Source organism: Rhopalosiphum padi, chromosome 4 (assembly GCF_020882245.1).
Source record: "Rhopalosiphum padi isolate XX-2018 chromosome 4, ASM2088224v1, whole genome shotgun sequence".
Lineage (NCBI taxonomy): Eukaryota > Metazoa > Arthropoda > Insecta > Hemiptera > Aphididae > Rhopalosiphum > Rhopalosiphum padi.
The window spans coordinates 23,993,149-24,010,573 of NC_083600.1; the positions used below are offsets into that span (position 1 = coordinate 23,993,149).

At 30.3% G+C, this 17,425-nt stretch overlaps 1 protein-coding gene across 1 annotated transcript in view; it reads right to left on the reverse strand.

Moving 5' to 3' along the window:
• Window positions 1-17,425, reverse strand: part of LOC132928921 (putative transcription factor SOX-15) — a 79,850-nt gene that overhangs the window by 55,993 nt on the left and 6,432 nt on the right. Inside the window, exon 2 of the mRNA XM_060993871.1 lies at window positions 5,530-6,107. Coding sequence (XP_060849854.1) covers window positions 5,530-6,107 — 578 coding nt within the window. The remainder of the gene's footprint in view (window positions 1-5,529; window positions 6,108-17,425) is intronic.

A 17,425-nucleotide genomic window follows, 5' to 3' on the forward strand; every position in this document is an offset into this window, starting at 1 on the left:
TTTTTATAATGTATTTTGTATATATATTATGTATATGACAACGAAAACCGCATGTAATACCTATGCTGTGCACATGTGAGCCTTATTTTAAGAATATAAATTCTAAATAAATTTAATGATACTTTCTTATCAACATCGCCAACGACAGATATTTACAGAAAAAAAAGTGAGTTATTTTATGTATAATATAGGTATGAGATCTATACGCGTCTGTAAGTCGATGCGAGATGGGTATCTCGACCGCGTGTCGTTTTAAATATTTGTGATCTGAACTTTTTGTTGTCGCATTTGAGATACGAGATTTAATAAACCACACGAACTCCATGATTTTATTTTAGAAAAATTGATAAAAATTCGAGAAAAACAAGTTTGGACAAAATTATTATGTTGTCGGCTGAACTTATGTACGACGGATTTTCAAGACGGTTAAATATGTTCCGATTCGAACTGCGATAATATTGGGAAAAAAAAAAGAAATAAAATGAAATAAAAAATATACCGAAAATATAAAAAGAAATAACAACTATTTTCAAGCCATAAAATAAAGGACATGCCGGAAGGCTTGTTGTCACCAGCAGGAGCCGCGCCCACAGATCCTTTATGCCCCACAGGGGGCTATAGTGGCGGCGTTTGGTAGTCAAGTGAGAAGCGCGAACATTCAAATTGAAAAAAATAAATAAAAACTCACTCCGGGGAAGCCACAGCCGAGAGTACTTGTGTGTGTAAATGTATTCGTCGAGTGATGGTAGTGGGAGCGAAAGCAAAATACGCGTTTAAATGTATATAGTATATAGTATATACCTAATAACATCACCAGGGTTGCGGTCAGAGCGCGCGCGAAAAAGGATTAAGATAAAAAAACGCAAAATGTAACCAGAACCATAAAACATAACGAGTCGAGGTGACCTATGAACTCTAATGTCGGTCTGTTGGTGTGTACGCACCGTGTGCAGTGCTTCGACCAACGCCTCTTACGATATATATATATATATATTATATACCTATATTATGCACTATAATATATAATGTATATGGTAAGAAACTGCTCAACCGCCTTCTTATCTTTTTATGTGGTGGCGGCAATGGACTTTTAGACGTCTCTCGAGTTCGGAAAGCGTTCTTTTCATTTTTATTTATTATTTTCACAGCTGGCCGAAATAATATAATATAGGTATTACACGTATAGGTATAACGCTTGCGTACATATATAGATACGATATTACTACGAGTTTTTTATGAGTTTTCACTGTGTGTCGAAAATTAAAATTACATTTCGGCCGAAACGATTATGCTGGATAGGGGAGAGGGAGAGGAAAAAATAACGAAAACATGAGACTGCGGTGCTGTTGACGAGCGGATTGACATTTCAGTGCGTTTCGTACGTTCGTTTTTTATATATTAATATATGGTATATATAGTCTGCCCGTAAACGGTAAAACAATAATGTACACGTCATTACACGATCATTGTCCGGCTACGTCGATGGTTACCTATATACGAGGACGCTGAACGTGATGAATCGCGTTAAATAAAATAATTAATGAAAAGATGCCTCTTTTTGTTAACGCGTCACATTGTGCACGATAATATTGGATCTAATTGGTTTCCGAAATCAAATTGAGTTACACAAAATGCATTTTAATATACACAGTATACACTATTCGCTTAAATGCAAAGAGCGTTTCGATTGTTTAAATCAAAATCTTCGACATATAAGTCTGCTACTATATACTTAATATTACTTTAGGTACTACACTTTTCTGTACTTTACTATACTTTTTTAACTTATAAAACAATTGACTTGCTTAAGAATTAGAACTATAAGATTAGAAAAAAGTATATTAAGAGTAAATACATATACATACCTAAGTAAAGATACGTATTGTAGTGAAGTTTCAATTACGTTTAATCCTTTTGTAAATTATATTATTATTATTTAGTACCCATATATATTAATATATTCTTCGCGTTTATATGGTATATCACCTTATTACAAAATTAAATAAGAAAATTAACTTACCGATTTGTAAAAAGTTCATTATTTAAAAGCATATAAATGTTGGCCGGCATTTACATATAATTATAATTTATATTATTTTGTAAAATCGAGTTTCAGATCGTATAATCTATTGAAAGCGAACTCCATTACATCCAGGTACATTTCAAAGTCAATCGCTTAAATGACGGAATAAAAAATAAAAAACAGTATTATAAACTATACCTATATCAATGAATATATCACTTTTTATTATATACGGTAGTGTGTTTTTTATGTTACCGGACAACGATTACTGTTGAAGATTTTATCAATATTATTAATGTGTATAGTTTTTAATTGAAACGAGCGAATAACACAGCCGAACAAGAGATATTTTGATTACCATCTATTGTGTTATTAGACATCCGTTTGGTTTTTAAAATATTCTGAATATTTACCAGACATGAAATAATAATATAGTTTTACTTTCGATAGTTATATATTGTTACAAGTATTAGCTGATGTAGTACGACACAGTTATTATACAGTTTAAAATTGCAAATCGAATCACGTGGTAGGCAATAGAACAATATACATTTGTGTCAGACACATTTCAATAAAAAAAATAACGATTGTGTACATTATGTTCGCAGAGTGTAATCGTAAAATGTGTTTGTTTTTATTATTTTTTTTTTATATTTATAATTATACCCATAAACAACGGTGTTTTATCATCGTGCGTGATATATATATTTATATACGTGCAAGGGTGATCATATATAGATATTGCGTTAAAATATAAAAACGACTTTGCGTCTTTGCGCAAGGATTAGATATGAGGACGACAACGTCGGCGGCGGTGCGATGTATCGAATTTTCTAAGGTAACCAACCGGTTTGACTGTGTATGTAAATAATATTGCAGCGACTAAGCGAATTTCCGCACGTTTAATTGACATCGGCAAAGACGTCTTACGACCCGTTCTAATATATAATATAAAACTGAATGTATATGATATTACGTTTAAACGAACGGTACAGACATGGCGGTGGGTGACACAGGCCGAAGAGGAGTTCGGCACGAGTGAAGGGCGAGCGAGAGAGAAATAATAAGTGAAGTTAAATAAGAGAAAAAAATAGTATAATAATAATAATAATAAAGAAAAGGGATACGCGATTTAAATACAAACAGGGGCGTTTTGTTCTATTTGTTCCGCCGTCGTTGCGAGGTTAATGCATTTGGCCCTTATATGGATAAGTCGGGTTTGGCGCGCGCAATAAGATACCGAGCTCGTGGTGCTCGGTAAAAATTTACGTACCTATATATATATTTATATATAATGTATATACTTTACATCTCGCCTTTGTACAAATAGAGGACAAAGACAATGTATAATACGCACTATATTAAACGCATGCGTACGCGTGTATTTGTGTGTGTGTGTGTGTGTGTATGCGCGCGCGCGCGCGCTACGTGTCTTACCTATATAATATGAGCATGTGAGTGTTTGTTATTGTATAAATTTAATTTTTTATTTGCGCAACTTTCAGCGACTTACTACCCTATTGTTTTGGCTGCGCGCGTATAGCACGCGGTCCTATGCTGTGCGGCTATCCCCGGATAGGCATTACGATTATCCACCGGCGAAAAATGTTGTAACAGGTGTGCGTCGATGTTATCTGCGCACGTATATATACAGCGCCGCCGAGGCCGAAGACAGCTGCGACGGAGTACTGTTGTAGGTATAATAATATAATATAGGTACATGAGTTGCAATAGTTATAGATACCTCTACCTATATAGATTCCGTGTGGGGGCGAAGTGAATTTTAGGAAAAAAATTATCGTCGCGCGAAGCAGGTGAACAAATTTCCAATATAAAATACATATATACATAGTTACAAGCTGCCGTTGATTGACGACGACCGGATGCAATCGAAATATCGTATATAGTCATATATAAACGACGTACATTTAAATTGCTTATATAAATATGTCAGATCTGCGATGAGAGACACCCTGTATAAGCGCGTCTTAAACATGCACCTTTTCACTTTTTAATTTATTGTAAATATACGCTGTTTATAATAGCCTCTCGTTATAGCAAGATATATGACTTGAATTTCGTATGCAAAGTACCGTAAACAGATGTTAGTTTATCTGAATGACATATATATTATATTATGATTAAGTATGTACATTTATATTTTTAATATAATATAACGCAAACGATAAAATAAAAAAAAAAACACACACACACACACACACACGCTAAAATTGCGATGATAAGAATTCGAGATAGTTATAAAACCCATTCGTTTTTAATATTATGCTCAGCGTAATTAATTAATATCCGAAGACGGAAGATATTTCACTGCAGTAGTAAGATACAATATATTATACTATATTATGTATGATAATATATTTTCCAATAATTTACTAGCTTAATCTAACGACGTATTCGTAAAGAATTTATAGCGGTTTGTCAGACATCCATCTGCGGCAAATATATATATCATATAATAAGATGATGACCGTCCAGACGTTAAGACGATTATTTTGCGTCATAACGTACTGCCATAAGGCATAAATATTACGTCTACCTACTACTATTATACAGTCAACATTAAATGTATAGGTTTATACTTAAATTCACGACTTTACCTAACATAACTATGTTGTGCCAATAGAACACGGTATACATTAAAACATCACTAACACATGCAGTCCAAAATAATAATAGAAGAACAAATAAACTCTCTCTATTATCATATAAATTGTAAATATTATAAATTAGGCAATTAAGTATTTAGTTTTAAATTTTAAACTGTTGAAAACATTAGCGCACATTGCACATATCTAGATATATTAACTAAAAAAAAACTGCGAAAAAATGTACTTAAACCAGCTAAACCAAAGGAATAACGAAACTACAAGTGTATTACCAATTATTTCAAACTGGTGACATGATTTTCTTATACTCAACGAGCTTTCTATTTTTGTACAGACTGATAATTCGAATACTGTGGAAAATAATTGTTTATACTAATAGTTTTAAAATAGGTATAATTTTGTTTTTTAATTAATTAAAAGCAGCATAATCATCGTATAAATTAGTTGACCACACAAATAATGTATACTATAATATAGCAAGGTGTTGTAGGAGTAAAATGTAAAGGTGGTAAACGAGTGAATCCTCTGGAAATGTGTTATCGAGAATAAGAGTATACATTCGTAAACGTATGCGGATGACACACCATTCTCTATATATTATATATATACGAGTAAGATTATTATCAATGGTGCCGGACCTACACACAAACTGAAACGAACGCGCTTCATTATTAATCAATAGATTTAGGTAAAATTATAATCCCTGTTGGTAGTTTCAAAAAGTCAATAAACGTGTTTCGGGTTCATAATTATTTTATTTTTACGATTTCAGCGCCATCGAAGGTAAACGATACAATAGTATATCATATTATATTACCCATAACAATAGTACTATCGTTTAATATAATATTATAATATATCATATTTTAAGGTACTCACCGAGCATTTTGCTAAGGTCAGCGTTATGCAAGTCAGGATTTTCGTCAGCCAACTTTTTTCGCTCCACCTTGGCCCATACCATGAACGCGTTCATAGGTCTTCGGATCCGCTGCTCCTTGACCGCTTTCTGTTGCTGTTGCTGTGTCATCTTGGCCGTCTGCTGTTGCTGCTGCTGTTGGACGCCTCCGGTCATGCCGTTGTTATCCTGTTGCCTCTGCTGGTGATGCGACTGATAGGCTGACGACAGCTGCTGTTGGTGATGCAGGTGGTGTTCGAAAGCCGATCCACCGCCGTTATGCTGCAACCAACACGCCGCTGCCGCGTCGTCCGAGGATTTTTGCGCCGACAACGGAGGTGGTACTACCATTTGGGTCACTGGTATCTGCTGCTGCTGCTGTTGAATTTCGGCAGCAGTCGATTGATGGAACTGGCCTGCGCCGTAGTTCCGGTGGTACGGCTGGTAAGCGTATACGGAACAAGGTGAACCAGAAGTAGGCGAGTGACCTAAGCCACCGTACAATCCCTGGTGGTGTGGAGAGTCCAGACCATGAGTTTGTAATTTAAAGTCTTCGGTTATCCTGCAGAAAGAGAAACATTTAAACATAGGGTTTACTGATTATAGCTTTATTATAGTTAGTTACTCTAAGATCTATACTTATTATTTATAGTAATTTATAGTATAATTTAACGCGCAAGCACCATCAATGAATACCAATTAGCAACTGATATGTTATAGTATACCTAATACCTTAGTCAGAGCAATAATTATGTTTCGTATCACCATATCCGAGCTATAATTTTGAGAAAACTAGGTTTCAACATTTTTTTGTTTTAATTTTATACTCAAAACAAAATAAATTTGTAGACATTTTAATAAAATGTTCAAAATATTACTTTTAATCCCGGTAACAATTAAAATATATGTTACCGTTTAAAATAAAACAATGTTTATTTTTAAAAACATATACATTTCAAGATTTAGATATTATGTCATACATGACTAAGAACCTTAAAAATGTAATTTACCTATATTTTACTTTGATGATTCACCATTTCAAAAATAAAATCTTTCTAATTAAGTGAACAAGTTAAAGAAATCGTAGCAAGTATACCTCTTCTTTTTTCGTGAGCAAACTATGAAATGTGAGAGAACAATAATTGACAATCACATATGAATGTATACTTAACATAAATATATTATTTTATGTTATTTCTGCGATAAATGTGTTTATAAAATATTTTGATTAGGCTAATAATATTAATGGACCGATATTGTGACGATGTATAAAATAATTTCTTGCGTTTTGGTTGTTTTGGACTCCCACTATTTATGTACTTACGACCTAACTATTATTAATTACTAATCAGCCAAATGACGCACGATACTATATAATATTATGACCGCTACTATAAATCCATTCCACATATTTTATTATATAGGTACGCGAGATAAACGTATTTTATTTGTCATTTGACAAAATAGTGTTTGATTGTAAAATAATATGTTGCAATATTATATAGGTATATATATTATAAACTATCATAAAAATTGTATAATAATGAATACAATGCATGTAATGGTTAATTTTTTTAGCTGTCATTTGGCTAGAGCATCATACCAATGTAAGGAAAATGCAATTAGACACAATAAAATAAACAGATACATTTATATAGTTTATATAGAGTATTGTTGACCAGAAATTTTGAAAATAACGTCTGGTTTAAGCATCAAAAGTATTAGACATATAGTACAAAAGCATGATGTACCTATATTGTGTACACTGTAAGACATAACGTTTTCATGGTCATAGTGAATTCAGTACGGTCGGATAAGTAATAAGTAAGTTATTATTGATATAAAAATAAGTATTAAATAAAAATTGGAATGTCAAAGATGCGCGTACATTGAACTTCTGTTTATCAACGCACTATTGATAAGTTAATGTCGTCGACGTAAAAAACAACCAAACACTTTAAAAGTGTAACGATAAACAGACACATATATGTACATAATATAACGTAGTAAGCTGGAATAGCAGCGGACACGTCAGAACGCACGAGTTGACGTAAAACAATTTCTTCATTACCTAGCTATACTCGTTTTTGATAATTATTTATTGTTTAAATAAAATTCTTGAATTCGATCAATTGTAGATCAATCGGCATGTACACGATATATAAATACATACATATAATACCTAAATATAATGAATATTATAATATATTTATATACAAGAGTGGGTTTCGAAATGTTTCTAATAATTACAGACGCATTGTTAAGCGTGATTTAATGTTAAAAAAAAATTATGAGTCACGTGCAATAATTTAGCTTATATAACAACATTGGGGATAATAATATTATACGAGTAACAACGTACGTTATGTATACCACAGAACAACGTTCTATTAAAAACCGATAATATATATTTTATATGCAACGAGTACCTATTACAACCAATATGTGTATTATAATTTACGCAGTGTACATATTATATATATATATGTGTGTGTGTGTGTATGTGTGTGTTATATATATAACTACCTAACGTCCTATTATCGATGGGGCCTCCTATATATTATTATACCACGCGGTATATACCGAAAACTACTTTCTTATCAGTTAAATTAACCTCTACCATTGTTAAGCGTGTCAAATTATTTCATTATTATTTTCTGTAGGTATACCGCCGTACAGGCTGTTATTATATAGGTAGATACGTCGTACGTATATTATTGGCATCTCATTAATATTGCATAAATACCCGTAGACAAAGCGCGTTCCCATTTGTTCTAAATAGTAAATAATAATAATACTGTCCCCGCACTCGACACGGGTGCAATATCGTTGCTACCGCGTGTATCATAAATATAAATTGGAATACACTTATATGAAAATATGAAAAAATAGGGCAATAATAATATGCTCATGTGTACGTGTAGTATACCTGCATCACACACGTTATTAGGTGGGTATTTAAATCTACATCGTATTGATATTTTCTGCGTAAAGCGTATATATAGTCACAATTTAAATAATAGTAATAACGCGCCAAGGACAAATGATAAATTATTATTCTTCAAGTCCAAATAATAAATATTTAGCGCATTATACGTCCTCATGTACAAAACGTTTGCTCATTATATCATATATAATTACCCCTTAAAGAAATGAAAATATTTTATCCTTACATTATATTGTCACTCGACACGAATTCGAAAAACGTTAACTATAATGTTAAGTACCATTATAATATATATATACACCCCAGACTTCAGTGTATACGACTGGAGTCTAGTGTATTACGTTTAATTAAATAATTACTAAAGAAAAATAATTTTCGATAAGTCAATAAGTCATATATAATATAAATATTATGGTGTCGATAAATTTTCGACTATTGCACTTATTAAAGTATCGGTAAATTATAATTGATCATGAACAAAATTAAGCGCTAAAAAATGAAAATGTACTAAATTTTCCGAAACTAAATTCCGCAGTTTGTATAAAAACTATTCGTTACGTACAAACGGACTATCGAAGTCACGAAAAATGAGACGTTATCTTTTTAAACAAATTTCGTGTTTTGTTAGTACATATATAATATTTAGGTATAATAATACGAACACATGCACAGCTATATATACGTATATAACCAATGCTACTACATGTACCTACATTATATATAGCAGTTGATTATTATTCGACGAGATCGAAATTGTTTTGTAATCGCCGTGTTCTCGATTACCACTGCTGCACCAGTAATAGTAACCGTCATTCTCGAAATGTTATGAAAAAAATTTTTCTCGATAGTAGTTCTTTTCGCATGCTTATATTATCGTATAACACGTATATATAACAATGACGGTGTGAGGGGAGGTAAATTAATTAAATGTCATTATTTAGGTATTATAAGATTCGGCGCGAAAATCTAGAAATTCCATAGACGGCACATACTATACACCTATATCATAATATTATATAGAAAGGACGTAAAAGGTAGAACAGTCCAGATTGACTGAGAAGATTCTAATAACCTTTAAAAATAACTATTATACAAAATTTTACCCATTTTCATAGTTGTAAAAGAAAATCACGATAAACCTGAATATCATACGAGTATTGATTAACATTATTTCTAAAATCTGTGTTTCGTGGACATTGTACTTCCTTAAAGTATTTAATCTTTTGTCTATGTTTTTCATATTTTAATTGTATAACCCCGTTAAAACAACATCTACGTCGCTATATAAAATGTACCTATACGCACTGCTTCACGAAAACACAAAAACGCAGTAGAGGTCGAATTTTTCGTCGTCTCACGTTTCTTAAATCAATGAACACAAATATTATTATATTATTATTATTTTGTATACATTACCACACTTTTGCAGGCCATTTCAGCCCATCGATTTCGATCGATTTTTACCGTTTACGCGATGTTTGTCCAATAGCGTCCGGATAACGACATACAACGAACAGTCCGGCCAATGCGAATGGTGCGGAACGCAGCCATTTATTATTTGTCACGCCGACGACTTGAGTAAAAATTTTAAACAGACACAAAATAATAAATATAAAGAGTGAGAAAGAGAGGGGTAACCTGTGGTGTACGATTACGCGAAATCGATGTTTTTTATTTACCATTATTGTTGCGACAAAAATTTCCCGGGCACAAGAAGTGTGCACGTGTCGTTGTGCTGTATTATAATACAATACAGGTGCTGTATAATATGGTACGTATTAGTTCAATTTTTTACCTATATACAGCCGATGGTAAAATTATAGAGAAAACTTTTTAACACAAAGTATGATGGACGTTTATAAGGTTAAACTTCAATCAACAATTAAAATATATAAGGTATAAAACAACGAAGAAGGCCCAACTTTAAATTGGCAATCATATAGATTATCGTAGAATGGTAACACAGTTTATCACGTATATGTATACATGGGTATGCACGTTTGAAGCTTTCTTATATAATGAGATATTTAAGTAGCTTTTTTTACTAATTGTTTAATAACATAAACAAAAATTAGTGACAATAAACTCGCCGGTATGATAATATAATTATAATGAGATAATTACTTAATTAAGATTGATTATTATTTTAAAATTATTTAATTTGTTAAATATATAGTAACATAGTTGACTTTACACTTAACATTTTTAATTATTATAAATTATTAAAAGAAAAACATTATATTACAATGAACTTCCTAAACGAACAACCCCACAGGTGCGCCCGTACCTTTTTATCCATGTTAGTTAGATTAACTTCAAATAAATTACACATAATAACAATGAATACGAGTAAAAAATAAATACCTACATAACTATAAAAAACGATTGATCGAGACAATTCAGCTCATTAATATTTGGTAGGTATATACTATATTATTATATATAGGTATATGGACCTATTACATTTGTCGACAAACCGATTTCGCGAATTTGGTCAGAATTCGCTATTTTATATCGTGTAATGTGTATATAGAAAGATGTTTATGTATTATATACGTAAATAGCAGCATATATTTTTTTATACAACGTATTTTTCGTCCACAAATTTCGTCCTAATAAAAAACGATAACAATAATAATGCTTTTTTTCTTTCTTTTCTTATCGCCAACGCTTCCGACGGGTCACGTTTGACATTCAATCCTCGAAAAAAAAGCTTATCATATAATAATTATTATTTTAGCGATAAACTCGTTTCGCTCATGGTGCACTTTACGATTTACACACGGCCGTCTTATCTACGAGAGCATACACACGCTCACACGCGTGCGCGAGCCTTTACAAATACACACACACGCAACACTATAATAATATGTTATATTATTATTAGTTATATAATATATTATATGTAAAAAATTACACCTGCTGCACGTGGTCATTGAGATAAAAAGGGTTTCCTGAATCGGACTCTAAAAACAGTCTTGTCATTAAAAAAAAGTTTCATATTATACACGAGGAAATAATATAGGATATATGTTTTGTTTAATTCGACAAAAATAATAAAAATACCCTAGAAATCATTAAAACGTGCTTGCTGAAATGCCAACTAATACGTATGTAATCAATTACATTATATATATAACTACTACATACATATTATATTAGTACATGCGCGACGGCAAAACCAATGGCGTAAGATTACGATATTATTGCGATCTATCCTCCGCGATTGACAAATATCCAAAATTATGTGTTTTCCTCTCGAGAACATAATTTTACCTTTTCATCGTCGTCTGTTACGGCACACAGACACATATAATATTCACACGCGAAGGGTTTTACGGTTACATTTTTTTTTATCTGTTATTTTGTTATTATTATTTTTTAAACACATATATACACGCGTTGTAATAATACGTTTATCCGGTTGGGCTATCGCGTACCTATTGTTATCTTTTACAGTTTTACATGCGCGTTACGCCGATTACGAGCGTATATATTAACACGGTGCAAAATATGGACAATTAAAAACAATACTAATAATAATATTAATATTATTATGTTTGTATTATCGCAATAGCATATTATTTTAATATATATGTATAATATTGTTTTTACGGCTTGTTGCTTTTGTTGTTCACGTACATTTTACCTACGTCTCTTCTTCTCCTTCTTTTCGCGTATGTAATACATATATATAAATGCATGAGATATGATAATAGTATATTACGTCTATGTGCATCGTCTATAATATATTATTATAAATGTGTTTAGGAATTCCAAATAAAAATCATCTCAAATGCGTGCTACATGACTTTTACAATCTGGACACGTTAACGATTTTAGTCGTATCTACCCCGATAACACGTTATTGCTGATTTTGTGTTCTATCTAGAATCATATTGAATCTATGAAGTATGAACTATGAATTACTATAAATACAATATCAATAATATCATATATTATTCGTTCTTAAGATAGATATTATACATTTTAATATATTTATCGAGTAAAATTTATATATATTTATGTGCAACTTTTAGATATCATTTAAGGACGTATAGGTAGGTATAATGTATATAGAATATAGATATTTTATTTTCGGTATGAGTATAAAATATATTATTTATGAAGCATTAATAGTTAATACTAAAATATAAATAATATAACTATTTTTTTCAATATTATATTATGTATTTTATTTACGAATAAAAATGTATTTACAAATATTTATTGTACTGCAGCATTAATGTATTATCAATTTAATTAAATAAAAATTAAAAAAATACACAAATTCTCCGAAATAAATTCCTGAGAATACCAAGCCTCTTGGTTAATACTAAATAAATATCTTCATAACGATTAACTACACGGAATTATTCAATATCTATTAACATTCATCATGGATTACAAATACATATTACAATTTTAACGATAGACTAATTAATAAAACTGAAGGAGCTCTTCACTTCAAAATCAGCAAAAAACCTCCAAATCCAGATTAAAACCACACCTACCTCAATAGATATGTTCCTATAAAACCACTAAGACTATAACTAGACAACTAATAAAGAAAATATTTCTTTAAGTATATTATTTGTGATATTTTTATTGTAAAATTGTTAAATCATTGAGTATATTGACACTCCAAATTAAAAAATATTAATAAAACAAATTCACTACGATGATTACAGAAGTGTGCCATCATAATAAAATAAAAAAATAACACGTGCAACAAATCCCATATAATACTGCATTATCAAAAAGAATTATAGGATATAGGTAATTGGTAGAACACAATATTGTTATAAAATATAAATAAACGATTAAAGAGTATTATATGAATACCAACTAGGTGTTATAGTAGTTAGCTATCATATTGGTTATACATATATAATCATATTTTTACAACCAGTTATTACCCTAATCCAAATAAATTAACTGCAATCGTAAGTATTTAATCTAACGCAATAAAAACGTCTATTAAACACGTATAATATAGATAGATCATTAATTGATTGCTGTATGCTTGTATTAATTAACAAACTATAAAATTTAAAAATGTTCGAATAATACACTTGATTAAAAAAATTATTTATATAAATGATTAAATATTTTTAACAATTACATTTAACATAACAAATGGTAACAGCTAGGGTGTAGGTACAAATGTACAATTATTCCACCTAATTTAATAACTTGTATTTTGTATTGTCCGTGCACAGAAATAACAATACAAGTAATAAGTTAACAGATATTGATAAAAATTAAGTGTATGAGTTTTCAAGTATTTATACATTTATATCTCTCTCTCTCTCTATATATATATATATATATATATATATATGTGTGTGTGTATAATTCAAGTACCTACCTACTTAAATGTATTATTTTTATAATTTATAATGAATAAGCTACGAATAATAATAATAAAAAAAAAATCATATATTCCTCCTCAATACCAATTGATTATAATAAAGCTTTTAATTTTTTTGGTTCCGATATTTAGTGTTTAATATTTATACCTATTTCTTGAATAATCTTATAAATCATGTCGGAAGAATGGATGCCATTATATCGTCAATACAACTTAAATTTTATCAAAATATATACAAAAATGTATTGGTCATATCTGACGCATTTGAGGTCACTTATAAGAGATTCATCGCGCCACGTCGACCTTCAATTTTTATCACTTTTTTGCGATATGAGTTTAATGTTTAGTTGACATGTTCCATTAATAACTAATATAGACACCTATAATTGTCAAATATTAATAATTAAATTCTTAGTTATAATAAACTATACAGGTATTTTAATAATATCAATACACTGTAAGAATAATTTTCAATCGAAATTTCAACATTTTCCTTTCTCGAAGATTTTTAAATTTTTTCTAGAATATTTTCTTGTGTCATACCATATTATAGCGTCTATATGCGCGAATCGTGCATGATGTTATATATACGCATGCGATGTACACGGTAAAATGTATATCTGCGTACCATGGACTATTGACTTTGCTCCACGTAGGTAGTCTTGTCGTCCCCAAATCGCGAGAAATCTAAAATACATTTTTCCGGTCTAGTTCGATTTTTTAGCGCTCTACCGGCGTGAAAAAAAATACTAAATGACACAAATAATATTATTAAACCATTAGATTTAGATGAAAATCCATTGGAAAACATTATATTATAAATATTATTAATATTAGTTGTAATTTTTTTTATAAAATAGACCAAGTGTAAAATCGTTAAAACGATACTATAAAATCATATATAATAATAATAATAATAATAATATAGTACTCAGGAAAAAGATAAAAAGTTTGGGTATTATTAATTGTTAAGGATTGAACGATATTCGGTGGATTAGGTTTTATTTTTCGAAACTGTTGTTTAAACTAATAACGTGAAAAAACAAAAAAAAACTTACCAGCGTATAATATCATAAACATTCATTTTTTATAAGTACTTATTTCGTAGGAATATATATTTACTATTTATTTAAATTTAAATTAATTTATCGCTACAATATTTATTTTAAAAATTTCTATATTATAATATGTTTTTTTTTTAATAATTAAATTGTTAATTAAGTTATATTGTTAATTTTTGTGTATTTTAAATGCCCCTTATTATTAGTAATAATAAGGGACATTTAAAACACACAATAATTTTATAATTGCATACGTAAAAACTTCAAATTAAAAATGCAAAAGTTGTACAAAAAAAGTTTAATTTCTCTAATAAGTAATAGTCTAATATAATAAAAATAATACAAAATAACAGATAGATTATTTTGTACACATTTTTTAAGCTTTTCAACACTAATAGCATATAGTCTTTTAAACTTTCAACCATATTTTCAAATTTTTAAAAATTAAATACATAGAAAAGTATCATATTTAACCAAGCTATCTTGTAATAATATAATTTAGGTACAGGTATAGCGTTCTTATCTATAAATTATAAAATTATGAGACTGTTTATTATTTACTAAATTTTAGAACATTTTAAACAACTCGTTGTATACTTATATTCTGCGTATTTTATGTAAAATAATAATTCCAGTAGTTAAAGTATGATGGCGTAGTAACTCGCGTGTAATGTTATTGTGTTTCAAAAGTTAAAACTCCCCGGTGAACAGTGTATTTGGGTATTTTACGCAATTTTTTGTAAATTGCATTTCCTATATGATAATTAACAATATATATGTATAGATATAAACTATGCATAATTAACTGATATTATTACGATGGTACAAATACTAAATAATATTTATTATCTATTATCTTCTGATGAAAACATAATGATTTTTACAAGTACTCATGCATAATTTTTAGATTCTGAGCGGAGCTCTGTATTGATTATACAATGATGTATGTCTTTTTTTTGTAGAAAAAATTTCTGTTATTATTGTTAAAAAATTTCCAAAACCAAATATATGTAAGGGAAAATAGGAAAAGAAAAATGAAGACTTCTACACAAAGCCGCAGTATTCAACAAAAGAATTATGATCAAATTCATCATAATTGCGAAACTACATATTATATAGTTAAACATATTTTTTGAAATGTTTAATTTTGTAGCTTTGAATTGAAAATTTGACGAAAAGTTTCTCAAAAATAGTTTAAACTGTACCCAAAAAATCTAAAAATAATTATAGAAATTTTAAGTACAAATATTATCTCAGTCTAAAATATGTATTCTGTTCGCTACAATAATTTATTTTAATTGGAAAGATTATCCATCAATCCCGTTAAACGTTATTTTTTGTAAATTTGTAATTTTTTTTTTTTATTGCAATCGAACGACTGTTACTGCGGCTTTATCGAAAGCAAATAGAATGTGTTAGGTAACTCATTTTCGACTTACGGTACAAATTATTCGATTCGATCAAAGTCGAAAAGCTGTTGTCGACTTATAAGCGATTTTAAAAATGGAATCATTGTCGCATGTCTATAACGATCGTATCCACACTCAGATTACCAGCAAACGGTCAAACGGGTGGCAGGTTGTGAGGGGGGGGGGTAGTTATGAGCGGAGGAACAAAGAGGGTGTCATTTTTACGGTGCGTGCGTAATGGTTCTGCATGGTTACACACAGTATGGTTATATATATATACTTATGTATGTGTGTGTGTGTGTTGGTGCGATGACCACCAAGAGAACACGTCCGCTTGTGTTACATGGTGGCTGTCATCGTCATATACGCGCGACACACACACACACACACACACACACACACACACACACACACGATGCTTATTTTAGTTTATGCACTGCACAGTGTATGTATGAGTGTGTGTATGTGTATGTGTGAGTACAGTCATGTGCGTGTCCTAGACGATATTATTATTATCGTGTGGCCTATACGTTATTTTGTTATTTTTTTTCTATCAGCACAGCTCGTGTACCTATGTATAACATAATATAATATATATATATATACGAGTGTGTTATACACGAGTTCCCAAACGATATTATATCCAAATGTAATATTTGAATTAAAGTTCCAACACGCATAATACACGGTATTCACTATATATTGTACACTTTATAATTTACGATTAGTAAGTTAGTGCCTATATGTTACGTTATGAGTTACGAATATATTACAGGAATTGTGAATTTTGTTCGTAAAGGTGAAGTTTTAATATAGTTGTCGTAACTATATATATATATATATGTATATTATAACCACACAGAATAGATAAACTAAGTCATGTGATACTCTAGTACTTGACGTTTACACCACGGCAGTCGTTATCGATGATAAAAATAACATGATTATCTCCTAATACTATTATATGTATATATATATATCGTATATCATCCTACAAAGATGACCACCGCCTGGCCGTGTGCTACGCTCGAGTATACACCGAGCACGCCTGAAGGGCATCGCGAAATCATGCAGGTACTCATCTACACC